This window comes from Antechinus flavipes, chromosome 5 (genome assembly GCF_016432865.1).
Source record: "Antechinus flavipes isolate AdamAnt ecotype Samford, QLD, Australia chromosome 5, AdamAnt_v2, whole genome shotgun sequence".
Taxonomy (NCBI): Eukaryota; Metazoa; Chordata; class Mammalia; order Dasyuromorphia; family Dasyuridae; genus Antechinus; species Antechinus flavipes.
Window position 1 is genome coordinate 209,893,459 of NC_067402.1, and position 20,092 is coordinate 209,913,550.

A 20,092-nucleotide genomic window follows, 5' to 3' on the forward strand; every position below is an offset into this window, starting at 1 on the left:
CAAGTTAGAGGGATATAAATTTAATAAAAATATACAAAATATTTAAAATATATATTACTTTGTAGCTGCAGTTACATCTCTTGAACTTTATAGTAATGCTCATAAGCAGCCCTTCTATTATATCTATATCAATAATATATATATAATAATTTATATTCTTTATAGACATTTCAGGCTTAATAGCATTTAACAATGAGTTATGCCTAAATTAAGTACTTATATGAGATCTTATCTTGAATGACAGTTGGAATAAAATTTATATTTTGCCTCTTTTTTTTTCCTCTTCTATCATTAACATCTGAATACATAAGCAAGCATGAATGATTAAACGTATTCTATTCTGGTTTGCTATTTTAATTCCCTATAACCTCTCCACTGGAGTTCATTCCTTTTCCTACCCCAAACAGCACCTACCACAGTACCTGGCATATAATAGACATCTAACAAACACACTTAACTGCCTGATTCTCTTGGTGGGCCAGGAAGAAGGATTAGCCTATTTTTTTCTCCCCAATGCTGCTTCCAGAGCAGTCATAAACCACTATTTCTCAGAAAGATCTCTTTTGTCTTAAAATTCTTGCAATCTATTTATTCACTCCTCCAGGTCACTCTTCCAACTTTCTCAATGACTTTACCAATAGGCTTTCTCTCTATCTCATTCCTGGATAATACCCTAGTAGACCTGATCATTCATGTTGATGACCACCCCCCAATTATATATAGTTCCTCAATTACAATGACGTTATTCTCCACCTCGTTTTAGTCATGTACTGAAACCTTACAATATCATGAAATAGTCCCCAATGAAAAATCCCCATTTCCGAATGCCACTGTCTAATCATAATCTTATATCCTGTACCTCTCTCACTCATACTAAAGCAGTTTTTTCTATCATTGAGACTTTTAGTCCCCTTCCTATTGTCCAAATCAATCTTTCCTGTTCTGGCTTCACTTACTTCCATATCCATTATTGATTCTAAATCCATTTTGGTGATTCACTATCTACTATTCTAGGATCCTTCACTTTCTATTTTGGCTGATTGTGCTTTAGTGGCCATCCACATCTGATTTCTCTAATTCTGCTCCTACAGCACTAAATGTCACTTAAGAAAGCCACAAAATTAAACTAAGTTTATACAGCATTCCTTATACCCTACTTTACTGGCTCTTCATACCAGGAGCCTTACAACTGTTGCAAACTTTTCATTCTCCTCAAATCATCAAATATGCCCTCACTGGGATTTAGAATAGATGATTTAGCCTAATACTCCACTAAGAATCTTGAGATCATCCAGTTGTACTCTTTCAACTACCCTTCACTACTCTCCCCCCAATTTTTTTTATTTTTAAATTAAAGCTTTTTTATTTTCAAAACATATGCATAGATAATTTTTCAACATTGATCCCTGGAAAATCTTGTATTCCAATTTCCCCCCTTTCCCCACCCTCTTCCCTAGATGACTTGCCCCAATTTTTAAACCTCATTTGTTATTTTCCTTCTTTCTTCTAATCAAAGAGGAAGAGATGAGTCTATCCTTTTTTAAGGCTAATTCAAAACCATTAATCCATTTCTTTTCTCTTTCCTCCTCTAGAACTTGCTCCAAAAATCATGCCCCCTTCCTTAAATATTTTCAGTCTTTCCTCTAACTTTCTCCCTTTCCATATATTTAAAACTACTTCAGGTTTCCAATACTTAAAAAACCTACCCTTAATCCTTCCAACCCTTCTATCTACTACTCCTTGGGAGAATTTCTTGGGGGGAAAAATAAAATTGTCCTTAAGAAATGTTTTTGTTTCCTTATCAGTTACAATCTCCTTAAACTTTTCTTATTAAATCTCTGCATCTCTCCCATGCTATAGAAACTATTCTCTGAAAGATCACCAAAAAATCCCTCTAAATGTCAAATATAATTTTTCAGGCCTCCTCTCCTCACCCACTCTCTGCAACTTTTCACATGGTCAATAATCTCCTCATATTCGAAAATCTTTCTTCCTTTGATTTAAAATTCTTTTTGTTCTCTTAATCCCTTCCTTTGTCCCCTTTGGTATTTTTTTATCTCCTGATATTTTAATATGGAATGTTTTCCTAGCTTCTGTATTAAGCTTTTTTCACTTTTCTCTATACTTTCTTCCTGAGAAATCTCATTCCTAGAGCTTCAATTTCTATCTTAAAGACTAACATCTATATATACAATCCTGATCTCTCTTCTCAGCCTCAAATTCAGACTCACATTTTCAGCTATCTATATAGGATACTTCTGCCACCATATCAGCCACAACCTCAAACTCACCAAGGCCAAAGTAGTCCATCTTATCTTTGTGACTTTTTTTATTCATTTATTAGTGATATTACCATTCATTTAGCCTACTAAGTTTGAAACTTTGGAGTTCTCTCTTTTTCCTTTCGCTCAGAGTTACCTCCAAACTATGGATCTTCTATAATTTTTCTCTAATCCATATCTTCCTTTTCTATTCCCTTTCTATTCTACGCTACCTTCTTTACCATCTCCCCTCTTGTCGCTCTTCTAATCAAATAATTTTACTAGCTTTTCATTGTTTCAAAATTCTCTACCTGGTATTCAATGTCCTTCATAAACTACTCCTCTACCTTTCCAATTTTATTTTATCTATTCCTTCCCACAAATTTTACCCACCAGATAAACTAGACTACTTTGTACCTCCTAAACAAATGCTGTTTCCCTGCTTTCTTGTATTTGCTTACATTATTTTCTAGGTATTTAATCCCTTTCTATTCATTTTTGAAAATCCAAATCAAATGCTACATTCTCCATGAAACCTTCCCCGAGTCCCTCCCCCAACTAGGTAGCAATGGCCATTCTCCACCCACTTTGCAGGACATCACAAAGTACTTTGAGTTATGCTTTTAAGTGCAGATATTATATACTACTTTGCATTTATATTTATTCAGGCAATTGGAAATTAACTGAAAAATTTTTAAATAGGAACTACGCAAATCACACGACACTAATTATAATTATTTTATCCAAAAGTTTAATCAATGGAACTGAATTGCCACAAAAGGACACTAAAGCAACTTTGTCAGAAAACTCTGAATTATGTGCAAATAAAAAGACAACTGCCAGAGAACACTGGGTTAAAAAACTTATTTGTGAAATCTGACAAAGAAGGATGATGAGCAATTATAAGCAATATTGTTTCATAAAGAAATGAGAAACAATGGTGTGTAAAGTCACACTATAAAGAAAGCTTGGCAAGATATCCAAATAAATAAAGATGTCCCAAGAATATTTAAGGGTAAAAATGGAAGGAGGAATAAAAACTGAATAAAAATTTCAAAATTGCAAAAATCATTATAACTATTTTCTCCATCAAGGACACTATAACCACCACAATTAGACCCTAACATAACAGTATTAGATTCCTTAATTAGATAAGGCAGAAATGGCACTAATGGGACCAAAACTGAGGAAAAACTATATTAGATTAAGTTTATAAAGAGAAAAGAGCTGTGCTAGAGGCAACATAATTATGAAGTCATTGGACGACCAATATACAAGTTATTTAAAGGAGGCATAGATACCAAACATATGGACAAAAATAGACCTTATTAACGCAAAAAAAAAAAAAAAGTGATAGAACATAAATAAATACCAACTTATGGCACTCTCCCATCTATATACAACCTCTAGGAAACTTATATTTTCATAAATGGAGAACATCTTTCATTAAGTTATTAATAGGGAAAAAATAGGCTTTCACAAGGAATATTCAACAATGGATTGCATAATCAACTAAAATGTGTAGGATATGGAATCCTGTTATGCTTATTGTTACTTGTGAAAAAGCACTTAATTGAACAGAACAAAATGCTGCTCTAAAAGAGATTTTACAACAAATTATCAGTCATTCAAGTTTCTTTGGAAGATGTAACGATAAAAAATCCAGTTTAAGGATCCTCTGCCAAACATGGGAAAGCATAATATTCAGAAATGTATATTCTCCAAGAAAAAGGGAGAGCTTCTCTGTGGACAAGGAGACATTCCAGGTGCTTCTCTTTGCAACATTATATTATGCTGATAGCATCAAGCCCCAGAACATTACAATGCCTCCTGGAGAAGCTGTTTGGGCTCTGATGGCTCAGAACAATGAGCAAGTGAGGTTTGGGCTAGGCTCTATTATTGGCCAATCAATGAAAGCTAGAGAGTTTGGGATTTAAAGGCATAGCCTAAGGGCTCCATTTAAATCATAATGGGTCTGGTTTTCCAAAGCAATATTTCAGGATATCATAAATGAAAACTATATAAAAGGAAAGAGTTAATTGTTCCAATTGTTCAGGGAGAAAGGTGATAGAATAAATAAGTAGGTAAGAAAAAGAAAAAAACTAAGAATCTTTGTGAACTATAAACCAATCAAAATGTATATTCCTTTAGACATAGTACCCCCATGTAATGAAGAGGAAAAAGAGGAGGAAAGACAGATTGGAGTTAGGAGAAACTTGAGGCAGGATTGCCAGCCAGCAAGCTATTGCAGTAATATAGATATAAAGCATTTCCCCCTTCTGAATGTGGAATATCTTATTTGTGAATAATGGAAGACTTGAGAGAAAACAATCTCTCAGTGCAAAATACTGAGAGCTTGAGAGCTGATACTTAGAAAGTACTAATCTGAAAGATAAATGTGGTTGAAATATTTTACTTCCCAGTAACTTATTTGCATGTGACTGTCATATGGATCTTGAGGATGATAATTAGGAATCCTTGATAACTAGAACCTTTTGGCAACTAAAGAATTCTATCAAGGACAATCCAACAGAAATGTGAATTTTGGTTTCTCACCTTAAGGTCAAGTTGAGTCATCACACACAAGTAAATCTTGCTTTAGGGCAAGAGTCCATCAGGGATCAAAGAAATAGAAGTCAAGAAAATAGGAAGAAGGCAGAAATAGAAAAAAGAAAAGAGAAGAGTCTTCAATAATAGAGACTAGCAAAGGGGAGGAAAACAGTGCTGAAAACTGATCTGTTTGGAAGATAATTTCACTGTTCAAAAGGTTTGATTGTAGAAAAAAGGTATCCTGTTGTCCTAAATGTTGGCTGGAGAAACTACAGGCAAAGCTGTCTGACTCTTTATTGCCTCCTATGGCATAAGTCCCTTGAGGGCCCAGTGAGTAGACTTGAAAAGATCTGAGGATGGTAGATTTATGAGAAGGGTTTTGTTGAAAGAGTGAAGACTAGAATTGTTTTGTTTTTTGTCTTTCTTTATATCCCTCATGGCTTCACATCCTGGGACAGAGTAGGTACTTGATAAATGCTTACTGACTTGTCTTATTGACTTCAGAGCCTTGCCAAGGGAAAGATCTTAAAAGCTTTGAAATCCCTAGATTTAAGATCTTTGCTTTCACTAAAAGAGCTTAGAACTGTTTCAAAGTCCTAAGAGAGCAAAAAGATACAGAAGAGGAATAACTCTACCCAGCACTTGCTAGGTTGTTGGCATAGGCTATTATATAAGGAAATCAAGGACCATTGAGTATTATAATACAGAGCTATTATTTATGTTAGATACAGGAGTTTCCCTATTCATGCTAGATTTCTACCTAGCTCACTCTGTAGGCCCACTCCTCTCCATAGATACTATAGGCACTTGAGAGAATATGACCTATGTTTATGGGTGGACTATTTTTTATGATTATTTTTTATTTTTGCCTTTTAAAATCTCATAACTAATGGTGCCAGTTTGACTAAATGATACTATCATTTGTTTAAACGAAAAGAACACAGGGATCAGGAGCTACAGCCATGTATAATGGTTTATGTAGATTCCCTCACATTAAGATTATCACTTAGAACCCTGAGTTATGGCTACCTCCTCTGCAAATCCTTGTCTTATTAACATAGGTAAAATTGATGTAGGTAAATCAAAGTAGAGAGCATCCCTAGGAAAAAAAAATATCCCATGCCATTTAAATTGGGGCCAGACAGTATAGATGGACAAGTGCATGGGCTAGAATGTATTAGGGAAATTGCAAAGCTCCTTTAATGACCTCCAAGTTCTTCATAAAAACAATGGCTCATCTCTTCAACCCCAAAATTCTAACACAGAATGCAACTACCTTCCAAGAATCAAGTTAATACTATACAAAAGGCAATGGAAAAGCAAGAGGTACTGGTGAACAGTTTGCAACATACAACCAATTCAGAAGACCAAAGACAGGGCCAAGAGCTATCATCAAGGAACTGTATGCTAGGTAAATAGAGAAAATGAATGAGCACATGAGGAGAACAGGGGATAAGAGGTAGATAGTCGGGCTCCATTGTTGGCCATGCAATGTCAGGAAAAAGTAAGGGATTTAGACTTGAGATTTCATTGGTATAGGGAACTTTCAGAGAGGAAAATTTTCTCTACCAAAATAAATTTTAGCTGTTCTGTAATTTATACATTCAGAAAGTTGCCTGGGAATGGGGACTGCGAGGTTAAGTGACTTATCCAAGGTCATATAGCCAGGATATATCAAAGATAATATTTGAACTTAGGTCTTTCTGACTCCAACACTTGTCTTCTATCCTCAATAGTATACTATCTCTCTCATGATTCAAATAAATATGGAAAAAAAAATACATTGGACTAAGAGGTTAACAGAACTATCTTATTTCAACTTAAAATACCTCTGAGGTTTAGGCTTATATTCAATTATTTCAGCCTCATTGAGGATCATTTGGCTGGAGAAGTATATAATTGGAGAAAGGGTACATATTAGGAGAAAATGAAAAAGTAAATTAATACCACTGCTAAATCTCATATGGGTGAGCCAATACACTCAGCTGAAAGAAATGTATATTCTGAAACAAAGGCAACAGGAAAATCGGGCTTTTTTAAAGTGTAAAACAAGAAATTCAAGTATATAGAAGAAATATCAGGTGAGTATTTGACCCACCTTCTGCTTTCAGGTACATAAAATATTATTTCTTTATAGATGAAATAAGAAGTAAATGGCTTCTGCAAGCTCAGCAGCTATGGGGAAGAGGAGAGAGGAGGATGAGATGACAGATATGCTGACTTCTAGTACAATGCTGTTTGCACCATAAAATCCTGAATTGGTAAATGATAGTTGATGTCTTTTCTTGCCCCTTCCCCACAAATAATGTTCCAAATATAGTAAGGAAAAAGGCTTAGATAGACAATTTAGCAAAATCAACCAACATATTGACAATATCTAACATCTAACATCTAACAAGTATGTCTAATTGGTGTTCAGACAGAATTTCCACAATCTTAACTGATGTACAACAAAGTGATGCATGATGCATTAGGAAGTCTTGTATCATTTTTTATTTTTAATCAAAGAATAAGTGGGCACATAAAATGAGAAGATAATCAGATTGGATCTCTTTCATAGCTATATCTAAGGGGAAAATTCTTAACGATACAAGTGAAAAGGGTGATCATAAAAGATAAATCAAACATTTTGGTTACACAAAATTGAAAAGCTTTTTCAAAAACAACTAAACTAGAACAAGTAGAAAAGCTGTGGATTGAAGAGGAAAATATTTGCATCAGATATTTCTGATAAAGATCTAATAACCAAAATGTGCAGGGAGCTAACATAAATAAATAAGACCAAGAACCATTCCTTGAAGAATATAAAGATAACAAACTTTGAATTACCATATTAAAGACTGCTTCAAATTACTAATAATTAGAGAAAGGCAAATCAAGACAACATAGGGTTTCATTTGACACCCAGTTAATTAGCAAGGATGATAAAAGTAGGCACTAATCAACACTAGAGTGAAATAAGCACATGAATACATTATAGGTAGAATTATGAAATAGTCCAACTATTCTGGAAAATAATGTGGAAAGATGTTTTGAACAACTAAGTAACTAAATGGTGAGAATACTGGAATTGCAGTTGGTGAACTGGAATTGGTAAACCAAGAGTTCAATTTTTGCCTGAGATACTTACTAGCAAGTCGTAAGTCATTTTTACCTAGGAAGTTATTGTATTCATTTGTAAAATAGGCTAATAATAGCATCTACCTCATTGAGTTGTTGAGAGAATCAAATGAAACAATATGTGGAAAGAACTTTGAAAACTTTAAAGTGATATCTAAATGCTAGTTATTATTAAAATGTTTACATGTCTAAGATTTCTATGCCCTTTGTCTCAGAGATCTCACTGTTAAGATTGTACCTATAGAAGTGTCAAAGACAGAAAGAAAAGTCTCATCAAATATTCAAAGCAATATTTGTGGTAGCAAAGAATTAGAAACAAAGTAGATGACTAAACAAATCTTAGCACATGAATGTAATGGAGTATTATAGCATTATAAGAAATTATTGTTGACTACAAAAGTCTATTTCCTCCTCAGTGCTGCTTAGTCTTAAATGTCAATATTTGTCAATTCTTGATCATATAAGAATGGAAATCAGAGATAGGAATAGAATATCAAATCTAGAAGGAACGTTAGAGATAATCTAATCCAAAATACTCATTTTACAAATGATATCAGGGACTGTGTCTTATCTTAATTTTGCCAAATGAGTAATATGTTTACATTGAACCTAAAATGCCATATTATCCAAAAATTACCCTTCCTCTACTTTTCCATAATGTAGATTATTGAGAATCAGAATCTATCAAAAGCTAGCTGAGAGAGGAGAATTCTGGAGACCCTCATAATCTATTTAAAATATAATCAGTTCTGAATAATCAATTGACTGCATCTAGGATTTCTGAGGGTTAAGGCCAATGAATAGGTACAGACCTTCTTTCATATTTCATGTGTCTACCTCTCACTGACAAATTATAGCATAAGTATGATTTAAATCTCTTAATCTCTATTACAAAGCAAAACAAAACACAAAAAGTACTTACTCTCCTAATTTTGCCCAAATTGCCAGGGATACTCTCAGTATGATTTCAGAACCTTCAAAGAACACAGAATCCCATATCTTTAAAACTGTATGATTAGGCAGGCATGTGGCAAAGAGAGTCAAGAACCATTGCATAGTGAAGACATTTGTAAGTGGGGGCTCATATCCACCTGGAAGAAAACAAATACACATTGAGTCTCTTTTGGTTGGATGATTTAAAGAATATCCAGACATATGTACTTTCCATATCTCTGTCTCCTTCTAAAGTTGTCAATTTTCTTGCTTCTTCCAAATTTCTAAAATGAAATCATAACATCATGGAAAATATTTCCTATTTTATGTATGAAACCTTTCTCAATTGCAGCCTAAAAAACTAAGTTTCTTTTACCAAATTCCCTCCAAATCAAAATGGAGAATCAAATGACCCAGAAGCAAAAGTTTAAGTGATACCAAATAACCATCAAGATTGTTCAGTGAATATATATGTCTCTGTATATGTATATGTCTATATATGTGTATATAAATAAATACATGTGTGCATATATCACTTGGAATTATTTTTTAATTCTTAAATTTTCCTCCAGATTTTAATCTAAAGCACAGATATCCTGTTTTTAATCATTCTAAAATGAGCAAAGTTTAAGTAGTTATTGCTGTTTTAAAATTCCAACTCTCTTCCTTTTGGCATCCTGTGGCATAAAGGCAGGGCTATCAGTGTGTTGAAGGATTTGTGAGTGCAGACATGCATGCTAGTTGCCAACTCTCCTGGCAGATAACTGATTTTGCTGTTGGCACTTGTATCATGAATTGTTGGTGAAGGCTAGATAGTGCTGCTTTTCAAATTAAAATAATCTATCTTTGCTTGATGGACTTCCTTCACAAATTGTCTTGTTTCTGACTAAAAGAGAAATCAGAAAGTCTCTTTCAAATCAAGGTTGGTTCCAAGATCCACAATTAAATGAAAATAAATATAGCATGAATGATTACCTGTGCAGTTAAGAGAAAGAGGTATTTCAATTCCAAGCCATTTCCACTGTAACTTGATAGAAAAATAAATTGTTATCTCTTCAGCTTTTGTTTTTTTTTTTCACATTGTTTTTTTTTCTTCAGTTGTGTCTAATTCTTCATGACCTCATGGATTTGCCCAGAGTCCTACAGCTAGCAAGTGTCTGAGGTCATATTTGAACTCAGTCTTCTCAACTCCAGGACCAGAGTTCTATCCACTGAACTATTTACCTCCCTCACATACAAAACAGCAGTTCATATTGAATGAAAATCAATAAAAACTACTCCAAGTCTGGTGTCAATTTGTACACCAAGAAAAAGTTTCACAATTAATAAAAGATGAATTTAATAGACATATCATTGAAATGGTGAGGTTGATGAAAACCATTATTTCTCAGATTTGTTGCTTTGTTTTTTTTCCTAACACTGAAAATGTGTTGCACTGAATCATCTACACCATTTCATCTCCATTTGTGAGTTTGTTATTTAAAATTCATTCAACAATATCATTAAATACCTACTATTGCACCAGGCATTAGGGTACACAGAAAAAAATAAAAATAGTACTTACCCTCAAGGAGTTTACATTCTACTGGGAAATGCAATATATAGATAAATAACAAATAAAGGATAATTTAAGGTTAGAGTGAAATTTGTCCCTCCCTCCCCCCGGCATTCCCACCAAAGGTTCAGGAAGGGCAGTCATTCTAATAAACCTAGCCAATTTAATCAGAGGGACAAGTCATTTTGCACATCATGATATTGACCTTTACCTCCTCCTTCCCTGTTTGAAGCTCTCTGTAGAGTATCAAGGTGCTGAGATAATTCAGGAAGTTTCATTCTCAAGAGATCTCTAAAGACTGCCATATCCACAGACAATGCCCGGAGATTATTAACAAAGTAGCTTTCTGGAAGCACCTTATCAATGAGGTAAATCATGATCTGAAGAACAAATAAAAAAAAAGAATCTGATTATATAATATCCTAGCCTCTTTTCCTGCTAGGAAGAAATGAAAATATTCCAGGTGGCAATAGTAACACTAGCCAAAGTTATATATCCCTCTGTGGATGATACTTCAACTCCAAATGCTCCACATTTTCTGAGGATGATTTACATATGCAATAACTAGAGATGAACAAAATTATTCAGATAATTAAAATCAAACTAGTGTGCTGCTCTCTCAGCTTTTTATACAGGCCACTGAATCTGAACACATGAAAATTAGCTACAAATTAAAAAATCTTGTGCTCCCCTTTGACCAAAGGAAAGAATCACATCTTCTCCTCCACTAGCCTTTGAAGAAAGTTCAGTTTTTTCTGATGCTATCTATCAAAACAGGATTTCAAGATTTACATACCCATTTTATAAGAAACTCTGAATTTTAGTGCCATTATGCATAGCTATTTCTCCTCTTGATATAGTATGAAACAGGGCTTTACCTTTGTAGGTAAACAATTTGGTATTTCTAGGGTTTAGTCAAAGTGAACAGACTTTCTGAATGTCTTTTTTTTTAAATCTGAACTTTATCAAGACAAGATACAGACTTCTCACATGAATAATTTCAGCCTTAACTTCTTTTTAAACACTCTCCATTATATTTTCCAAGATATAAGCAATTTCCAGCAAGCCCTAGCAGAAACCCTTAGTACCATATAATTTTGCCTTTTCTGTCACTTATTGTTTCCTTTGCTTCATTGCGGAAGCATGAGATCAGCTCTTTAAGAAGCTGCCTCAGTTTCAGAGTTAGAAAAAAAAATCACCAAGGCTGTTCCTACATTAGGGAAAGTAGATGCTTATCTATACATTATGATTTATCAAATATAAAAATATAGAATGAGGGTTTTTTTTAAAAAAAAAAGGATGTCACAAAGAGCTTTCCATTTATTATCACATTTGATCCTCATAACCTTTTGAAAATTCTACAGGTATGTGCAGATAAGGAAACAGGTTCAGAGAAACAAACTTCATGCTGTGTATTTTATGTTATGAGACATAAGGTTTCACACAATTCTGTTTTCACTTAAAAACAAATGGATACACCAACTTGCCAAGAGACTAAATTCTTTTTTTTTATAAGTGATATTATCTTTACTTTGAATTAACAATAAACATAAAATATGTTTCAAAGTTTTCAGTATATCACAAAAGACAGAAATCAAAATTCTTTACAAAAGTACCTTTGTTTTCTCTTATAGCATCTAAATTTACCTTTTCCTTCATTAATTCATTTGACAAAGGAAAAAACTCATATACAAGGCAAAAAGGATTGTTAAGCCCAGGGTCATACAGTTAGTATTTTGAGATCATATTTGACTCCAAGACTGGTACTTTATCTACCACACCACCTAACTGTCAAGAGACTAAATTCTTACTTGGAGTGACTATTTTTAATATAGCAAGTGGGAAAGAGAAGTGGCATAGTAAAATGTACATATATCCTTGGAAATAGAAAAACAGACATTGGAAAAGAAATTTAGCATTTTCTATTAGAACAGAGTAAGCCATTATAGAAAGTTACTGTCACCCTGAAAGAGATAAGAACACATGTCTCTAATGATATGAAATAATGGAAAAGTAAATTTCAGCAGAGGAAAGATGGCAGTAAAAAGCTGTGGCTAGCTGGATTAAACCTAGAATGACTTGAAGGAAAACTAGCCTAAAGTGAGGTCATCCTGCAGGGAATCTAGAATCTAGAATGGGAAGAAGGATGGGAGGACAAGAAGACCCGGAGATTATTAACAAAGTAGCTTTCTGGAAGTACCTTATCAATGAGACCCAATTGATGGGACTCCGTGGAAGCCATTGGATGAGGCAGATAAACATTGACTAGCATCATTCCTGAACATTACAAAAAACTTTTTAATACATAGAACTTACAGAATCATCAGTTTAGAGCTGAATGGATCTTAGAGATAATCTAGTCCAATCATCTCATTTTACAGATGAGAAAACTGAGAATTAGAGAGATTAAATAATTGGCCTGAGATCAAGGTTTCCTTTTAGAGGTAGGATTTTAACTGAGATCTCCCTGGTTTCAGGAAGACTCATCTTTCTGAGTTAAAAGGGGACTTCAGACACTTACTAGCTGTGTGACCCCAGGCAAGTCACATAATCCTATTTGCCTCAGTTTCCTCAGCTGTAAAATGAGAAGAAAATAGCAAACCCCTCCAGTATCTTTGCCAAGAAAACTCGAAATGGGGTTACAAAAAAATCAGACACAATTGAAAATGATGGTTTCAAGACCAATTATAATATGATTTTTTTTATATTTATTATTTCACATTTCCTTTCAGTCTTTCTGCATTCTAAACAGCACCTTCCATGCTAAGTGCTGAGTCTGTGTGGGCTTAGATTTATACTTTATAGGAAAAAAAAAGACTTGAGTTCAAGTTTCACCTCCTCAAACACAAACCAGTTGTGTTACCTTGGACAAGGCACTTCAGTCACAGAATTTAGTGAGTCTATGCCCATTAAGTCTCAAAGGAGATGCTGAATTGCACTGGTAAAGAGAGAGAGAGTTTCCTTATCAAGAATTCCTTTTACCAATGACTCACAGATCTAGTTTATAACCAAAACATATATATGTGTGTGTGTAGACATATAGTGTATATGTGCATGTACAGATACATATATGAAATTTAAGGTATTATTCTGTTTACCAATTTGACTTTTCTAACTCATAATAAAATGGAATTTCTTATTTAAATATCTTAAGGTACAAAATGATGACAACTTTAGAAGTACCATATTTAGTTAGCATACTTAACTGTCATACCAAACCTGAAAGTCTTAATATATGTACTGAGATATCAATGTTAGATGAAGATTTTTATGAAGGAAATTGATCTCAATTGTTCCTAGCAGTTATGCCAAAAATAAACAGTATCACAAAGCTGAATTCTTGCACCAGCAGCTGGAAAAAAAAAATTGACACTCAACCAATAAAGTTACCTTTACCTGGAAACTGTTAAAAGAAGATAATAAACATTTTAAAGGCAAATTAGCATTTGTAAAAAATCTAAAGTCATCTATTTTTTCCCTTCAGAAGTGTTATTGCAAGAATAATTTCCAAATTATATATTAAATCTCTAATCACAAGGTTCATATAGACTTAAGGACTTACTTTAAACACTTTTTTTTAATGTGTGTCATATATTTCCTTCGGGGGAAAAAAATAACAATATATTCAGTTTCTCAAACTTAACAAGTTCATCTCTACATCGGTGAATTTTGTTCTTCACATCACAGAATCACAAGTTTAGAACTATAAAGAATCTTAGTGGTCAATTAATTCAACCTCCTCTTTTTACAAATAAGGAAGCTAAATCACAGCAAAATTAAGTGAATTTTGCAAAGGCTTATAGCTAGTCTATGAACTCAGGTGCTCTGATTCCATTCTGACATTTTCCCACCTGCACCAATAGTTCATAAAATTATTGGAACCAGAAATGTGTTGGTTCAACAATAGGTTCTCTGAAAAAATACACAAATACTTGTGACACACTTTTAAGTTTAATCAGTATCATTAACATTTTTTCCTTTACCTAAACAATCAACAAAACAGTAAGTCTAGTTCCAATTTATTGCCTTTGCAGATTTCCAAGGTATAAATGGCCACACTGAAAATTTAACAGTTCTTTCCAATTTGAGTAAGCTCTAGCACACTTCTGATTGAAACACAGTTTCTTATATTTTTTCCCCATTGCAACTTATTTTCTGCTTTCTCCTACCCTGAGATATGCCATTTTGCCTTGTTCTAGATCTCTTATCTTAATCCTTTAAAAAGGCAACTCTCATTTTGCAGGCACAGAAATGTAGCCATAAACTGGTTAATGTTGATAAACAAAAGAGGATGGGAATAAGCATAAACTGCTTCTAAATTAAAATGTTTTAAATTTGAAAAATCTGACTTGTCACTGTTCCATTTTTTAAATAAGTTAAGTAAATTACTTCTAGGTTCTTTCCTTGAGTAGAGAAAACAAAATGTTTTACTCACAAGACCTGAATACAGGCTTAAATATTATACAGTCAGTTGTTAACACTAATATGCCATGCATGATGCTAGCAGGAATATGTGTGATTGAATAATAATTATAACTGAAAAGATCACTAAGCTATTAGCTTCTATAGAATTGGGCTATTATTTCTCAGTAACTATACTTCTTGAATAAGCACCCCTCATCTAATAAAAAGCAAATGTTAAAATTTGAAGACTCTTAAAAGATTTGAATATTCATTAGCAAACCCACAGAGTATAAACAAATAGATGAATCAATAACTAAACAAATGAACAAATAAATAAATAAATAAATCAGATAACAGCCATCTCTACATCTAAAGTATTTCACTTTTCATGAACAAACTACACTGAAAACAAAATATTAAACATCAACACACCTAAATACAAAAGTTAACTTCTTTGCTGTTATCAAAGAACTTCTCAAAATCTTCCCAGTGTTCTCTCGAATAAATATATTTGGTTTTCGATAATTAAAAAAAAGTTTTTAAAGTTGCAAGATTTTTCTTCTCTACATAAAATACAAGAATTCATTTCCAAGACATTTTGTAGACAAACTCAACCCTTTTGCCCCATCTGGGAAGAGGGGAAAAAAAATCACATAAAAGGTTCTACAAAATTCAACTGGATTTTGTCATTGATTATTCTTCTAGTCTCTCAAGGATGAATTTCCCCAGAGGTAGATAGACTCACTTTCAATGCATCCCCTTCATTGCCTTCCATTACTTCTAGGATGAGAGCAGCCAGGATGTTAAAACCTTGGCAATATCCAACAGACTTGTTCCATCGGGCATAGGCCAGCAGAACTCTCTTTAACACAACTCTATCTTGCTCTGCCTCTTGGCCACAGTATGAGCTGCAGCCTGTTCGGTGAAGATCCTAAAAGAGGGAAGGAAAAGTAGGAAGGAGAAAACAGGATAGACAATTTAATATAATCGTATAGAAAGTTTTCCCAAAAGTTGTTTGTCAAAATGTTTACCAAACTATTCAACTGTGATCTACTACTTCCACATTTAGCAGGATTTCAGCAATGAGACAGACAGACAGACAGACAGATAGATAGATACTTCATATAAAAAAGTGAGGTTACTGTGGGCTATGGGCTCTATTTCACTTTAATAGTCTGATTTCATTCAGGCATTATCTAATTTCTTTTGGCATATGTATTTATACATGAATTTTTACACATTAGAATTAGTGACTTTTCCCCTTAATTAAAAAAATGAGTTTGATTGATGTTAACACGAACATTTCCATTACAAAGAACAGAACTAGAAAACTGAATGTAAAACCATGATTCTTAGGAATAGTTTGATTTTATTTTTAAGTGAGCAATAAATTTAATATGATAGTAGCTGCACTGCCTATTTATCCATGTCCCCTTCTGAACCTCCTTTTCCTCCAGTTTATTTTAAAATATTATTCATTGATGATCTTTTCTTCTGAATTTTGGGGATTTTTTTTTGGAGGGGTTGGCTACTACTGTCATCATCCCTCCATTGTACTTCTTTTTGCCTATGTTTTTTCTTTCATCACCAACAAATAAAAGTCCTCCTTGGAACTAATAGGCATATTCAAGCAAATCAAATCTACACATTGGATGCATCATTTTTAATAGAATCATCTGTTCTTTCTATGACATATTCCTTGATCCCCACATCATCTTTCATATCAAATTGTTTGGTCTTCACTTAAACTTGAATCTTCTCTTCAAATGCTTTTTTATTACTTATAATTTTAAATTTGTTGTGGTGTCAGTAAAGGAGGTATTTAACATTTCTGTATTTGTTTAGAGGGATTTCATTTATTAGAAATCAGGTCAGTTTTTATAAAAATCCTATTAACAGCTGTCAAATATCCATACCTCTTTCTATTCCCCTTAATTAAACAACTTGTCTAAAATTCTATTCACTTGTTTCTCGTTAAGTTGTTATTATTGGATTTCTCTCATTCTGAATAATATACATTGACATCTGCAATAATTTTCTGTTTATTTCTTCCTTTAATTCATTAAGTTTTCCTCCAAACTGACAAATGGTATGCCATTGGTTTGTATTTATTAAAAATGCATACTATTTAATTATTCAAGATGCCTTTAAGTATAATGTATTTTCTCTTATTTTCTCTTTTTTTTCTTCTTTTCTCTTTTAACAAGATCTACTGTAACTGTTAGTTTGCCTGAGATCATGATTGCTACCCTGTGAGTTTCTTTTTTAACGTCAATCAAAGCATATCTGTTTCAGACCCTCATCTTAATTCAGTAACACTAGAAATAGGCTAGAACCAACAGTAACTATTCAGAATGTTCAGATGCAGGTGCTACTTTATTCTGATCTATGAAGGCTAACACTGTCCCTGACTGTTGCTCAGGCAGGTAAGGGATGAGTTTCTTATGATTTCATGCCCAAATTACTTGCTGCTCCTCGGGTATATCCCAATTCAAAGGGTTTTCAGGTTTCTGGTTCCCTTCCTTCAGTATTACTATGATAAGAATTAGAAGAACAAATGAATGAAAAAGTATTTGTTAAGAACTATGTGCAAAGCACTTTTCTAAATACTAGACATACAAATAGAAAATGAAGATGATACCAAGAGTTCATATTCTTGAAAACAATATATAGAAGGCTTAGGCTGTAAGTCATCTGGAAAGGCCCAGTGGCTCTGATGGTACAGCAGCAAAATGAAGAATAATGTACATAAAATCCTATCTCTTTCTAATCTTGAAGCATGTCAAGGAGTTTGGGAGCAGGAGTTTTCTTTTCTGCTACTTGGGCAGACCTAACATACAGTAGGCACTTAAAAATCTTTGGTGATTGATTGATTGATCAGAGGGAGCAGTAGCCCTACAGAGACTGTTGCCAGGTCAGTATCTACAAAAATTCCTCTCTTAATTAATGGATTTGAGGACTAGGTTGAAAAAAGACCAAAGATCTGAAGAGTATTGCTATGATTAAGGCTCTTTGGATTGCCTGCCAGTCACTGGCAGTTGGCTGATGGGCGGTGGTGATGGTAGTGGTGGTGGTAATGGCCAAAATGTTAAGCCCCAATTTTATAGCAATTGCTACTTTCTGAAGAATGGATATAAAAGGAGGATAGTCAGGATGAAAGCAGAGTAAGTAGTCTTTGATATAGATATTGATCCATATATTTTTGCAGCTATGCTATAGGGGGGGAAATTGAATAGGATGGATATTAACATTTTTTCCTTTCTACTAAATGTATACTAAAGTTAGGTACCAGTCCTCCAAATAAGTACTTTTTTTAAAAGGTCATCATAATAGGATGGAAAATGGAATTTTCATGTAAGGTCCCCTCTTGGGGAGAAAAGAGCATTATTTTCATTACCACTTAAGTATAGATGGAAAAAATATTTGCTTCACTTTTAATTTTTAACAAAGGTAATATCTATGATTGTTTCTAAGTAGAGAGTGTGTTTTCATGAAATTATTTTAAACTGGGACAGTTTTTTAATGGTGCAGTTGACAGAGTGCTGAGTCTGCATACATTCTAGCACCAAAATTTTTTTGTAAAGTGAGTAATACTTTAACTTTATAAGTCAAGCAAAAAGAAAGCAGCTTATCTCTGTCCAGCAAGCTTTCAAGCTTCAAAGCACAGTTGAATCATGCATAATGTATAGGATTCTTTTTTAATCACACAATTCAATGTAAATGTCATCAATGATTAATTTAGGATTCTGTTTGACACAGAACAAATAGTCCTCTAGACAAAAGTGTGCCGACAAATGTTAAGTCAAAGAGTAGTAGATTTATTTCCACTGGTACTGCCTACTTATGAAAAAGCACATAAGTATGCATGTGTGCATGTGTGTGTGTATATCAAAGCTCTATTCAACTTCTAGAGCCAAAAGATCCCAACAAAAATATAAATATTAATTACAACCGAATCTTGAATTCACATGACCTAATTCTTACAATTTTTATACCCTGCTCTTCATATGTGAAGTTTTGCTTTTGTCCTATCAATTATCAGAAGAGAATATTTGTTGTGTTTCATTTGTGTCTGACTCTTCATGACTGTTTGAGTTTTTCTTGGCAAAAGTATTTGAATGGTTTGTCATTTCCTTCTCCATCTCATTTTACAAATGAGGAAACTGAGATAAGCAGTTAAGTGACTTGTCCAGGGTCACACAGCTAGTATCTAAAGCTACATATGAACTCCCTAACTGCTCCTGAAGAAAATAACTTGAATTTTTTTTCCTCAGTAAATACATAGTTAGATATGTGCTAATCTACTCACCAACAACCTTCTTGCTCATCTATCAAGTCCACTTGGTGAAAATAGTGTGAGCATAAAGGATCATCAAAAAAAAAAAACCATCCTCTTCTCCAGAAAAAAAAAAATAATTTCATTATAAGTTGGTCATATTCCATAAGAACTTCCTATTAATGGTAGCATTTTCAAAGAATAGGAACAGCCAGTGTTTTACATAAGAGATGTTGGAAACAGAAATCTTTGGACTATGTAGAAATGAAGAAGTAACTCATAAAATGAGAGAGCAAAAAACAGAGCATTTGCCACAAAGTCATTGAATCTGTTCAGGCAAAAGTTCAGTCATTTCTTTTGCAGCCACCATTATGACAGTTAGTAGCATATTAGGCCAGTTACCTTTACTATCTGAATTCCCATGGAATCATCATCTGGGTTACTTCTTTCATTGAAAGTAAAGCGCATGGTTTTATCCCAATCGATGGCTATACTGTGCAAATAGTGGTCTGCTAAAGTCAACCAAACCTAGAAAAAATGCAATACACCCAAATAAAATAAGCAGTTTCTACTTTTACTACTGAATATCATACAAAAACTTTCTACTAATTTCATCATTTTGTTTCTCCTACTTAGAGAGGTTATATGTAACTTGAAACCTGTAATATTATCATAATTCTTTCAAAGTATGTTGATTTTAACACTGATTTGACACTAATATTAATGCATTGTTAGTGGAGTAGTGAACTGATATAACCATTTAGAGGTATGTTCAAAGAGCTATCAAACTGTGCATACCCTTTGATAAGGCAGTGTGTCTGTTGAGTCTGAATCCCAAAGAGATCACAAAAAACATACAAAAATGTTTGTAGCAGCCCTTTTTGTAATGGCAAGGTACTGGAAACTGAGTAGATGCCCATCAGTTGGAGAATGGCTGAACAAGTTATGGTATATGAATGTAATGGAATATTATTGTTCTATAAGAAATGATCA

At 33.5% G+C, this 20,092-nt stretch overlaps 1 protein-coding gene across 3 annotated transcripts in view; it reads right to left on the bottom strand.

Moving 5' to 3' along the window:
* Positions 1-20,092, bottom strand: part of TBC1D30 (TBC1 domain family member 30) — a 48,953-nt gene that overhangs the window by 21,108 nt on the left and 7,753 nt on the right. For 2 of the 3 annotated variants that reach the window (XM_051963716.1, XM_051963714.1), the window contains exons 4-7: positions 19,502-19,627; positions 15,569-15,754; positions 10,631-10,799; positions 8,854-9,022 (exon numbers count right to left, since the gene is read on the bottom strand). In XM_051963716.1, coding sequence (XP_051819676.1) covers positions 8,854-9,022; positions 10,631-10,799; positions 15,569-15,754; positions 19,502-19,627 — 650 coding nt within the window. Of the gene's footprint in view, positions 1-8,853; positions 9,023-10,624; positions 10,800-15,568; positions 15,755-19,501; positions 19,628-20,092 lie in introns of all 3 variants that reach the window. The other variant, XM_051963715.1, reaches the window with a different exon arrangement.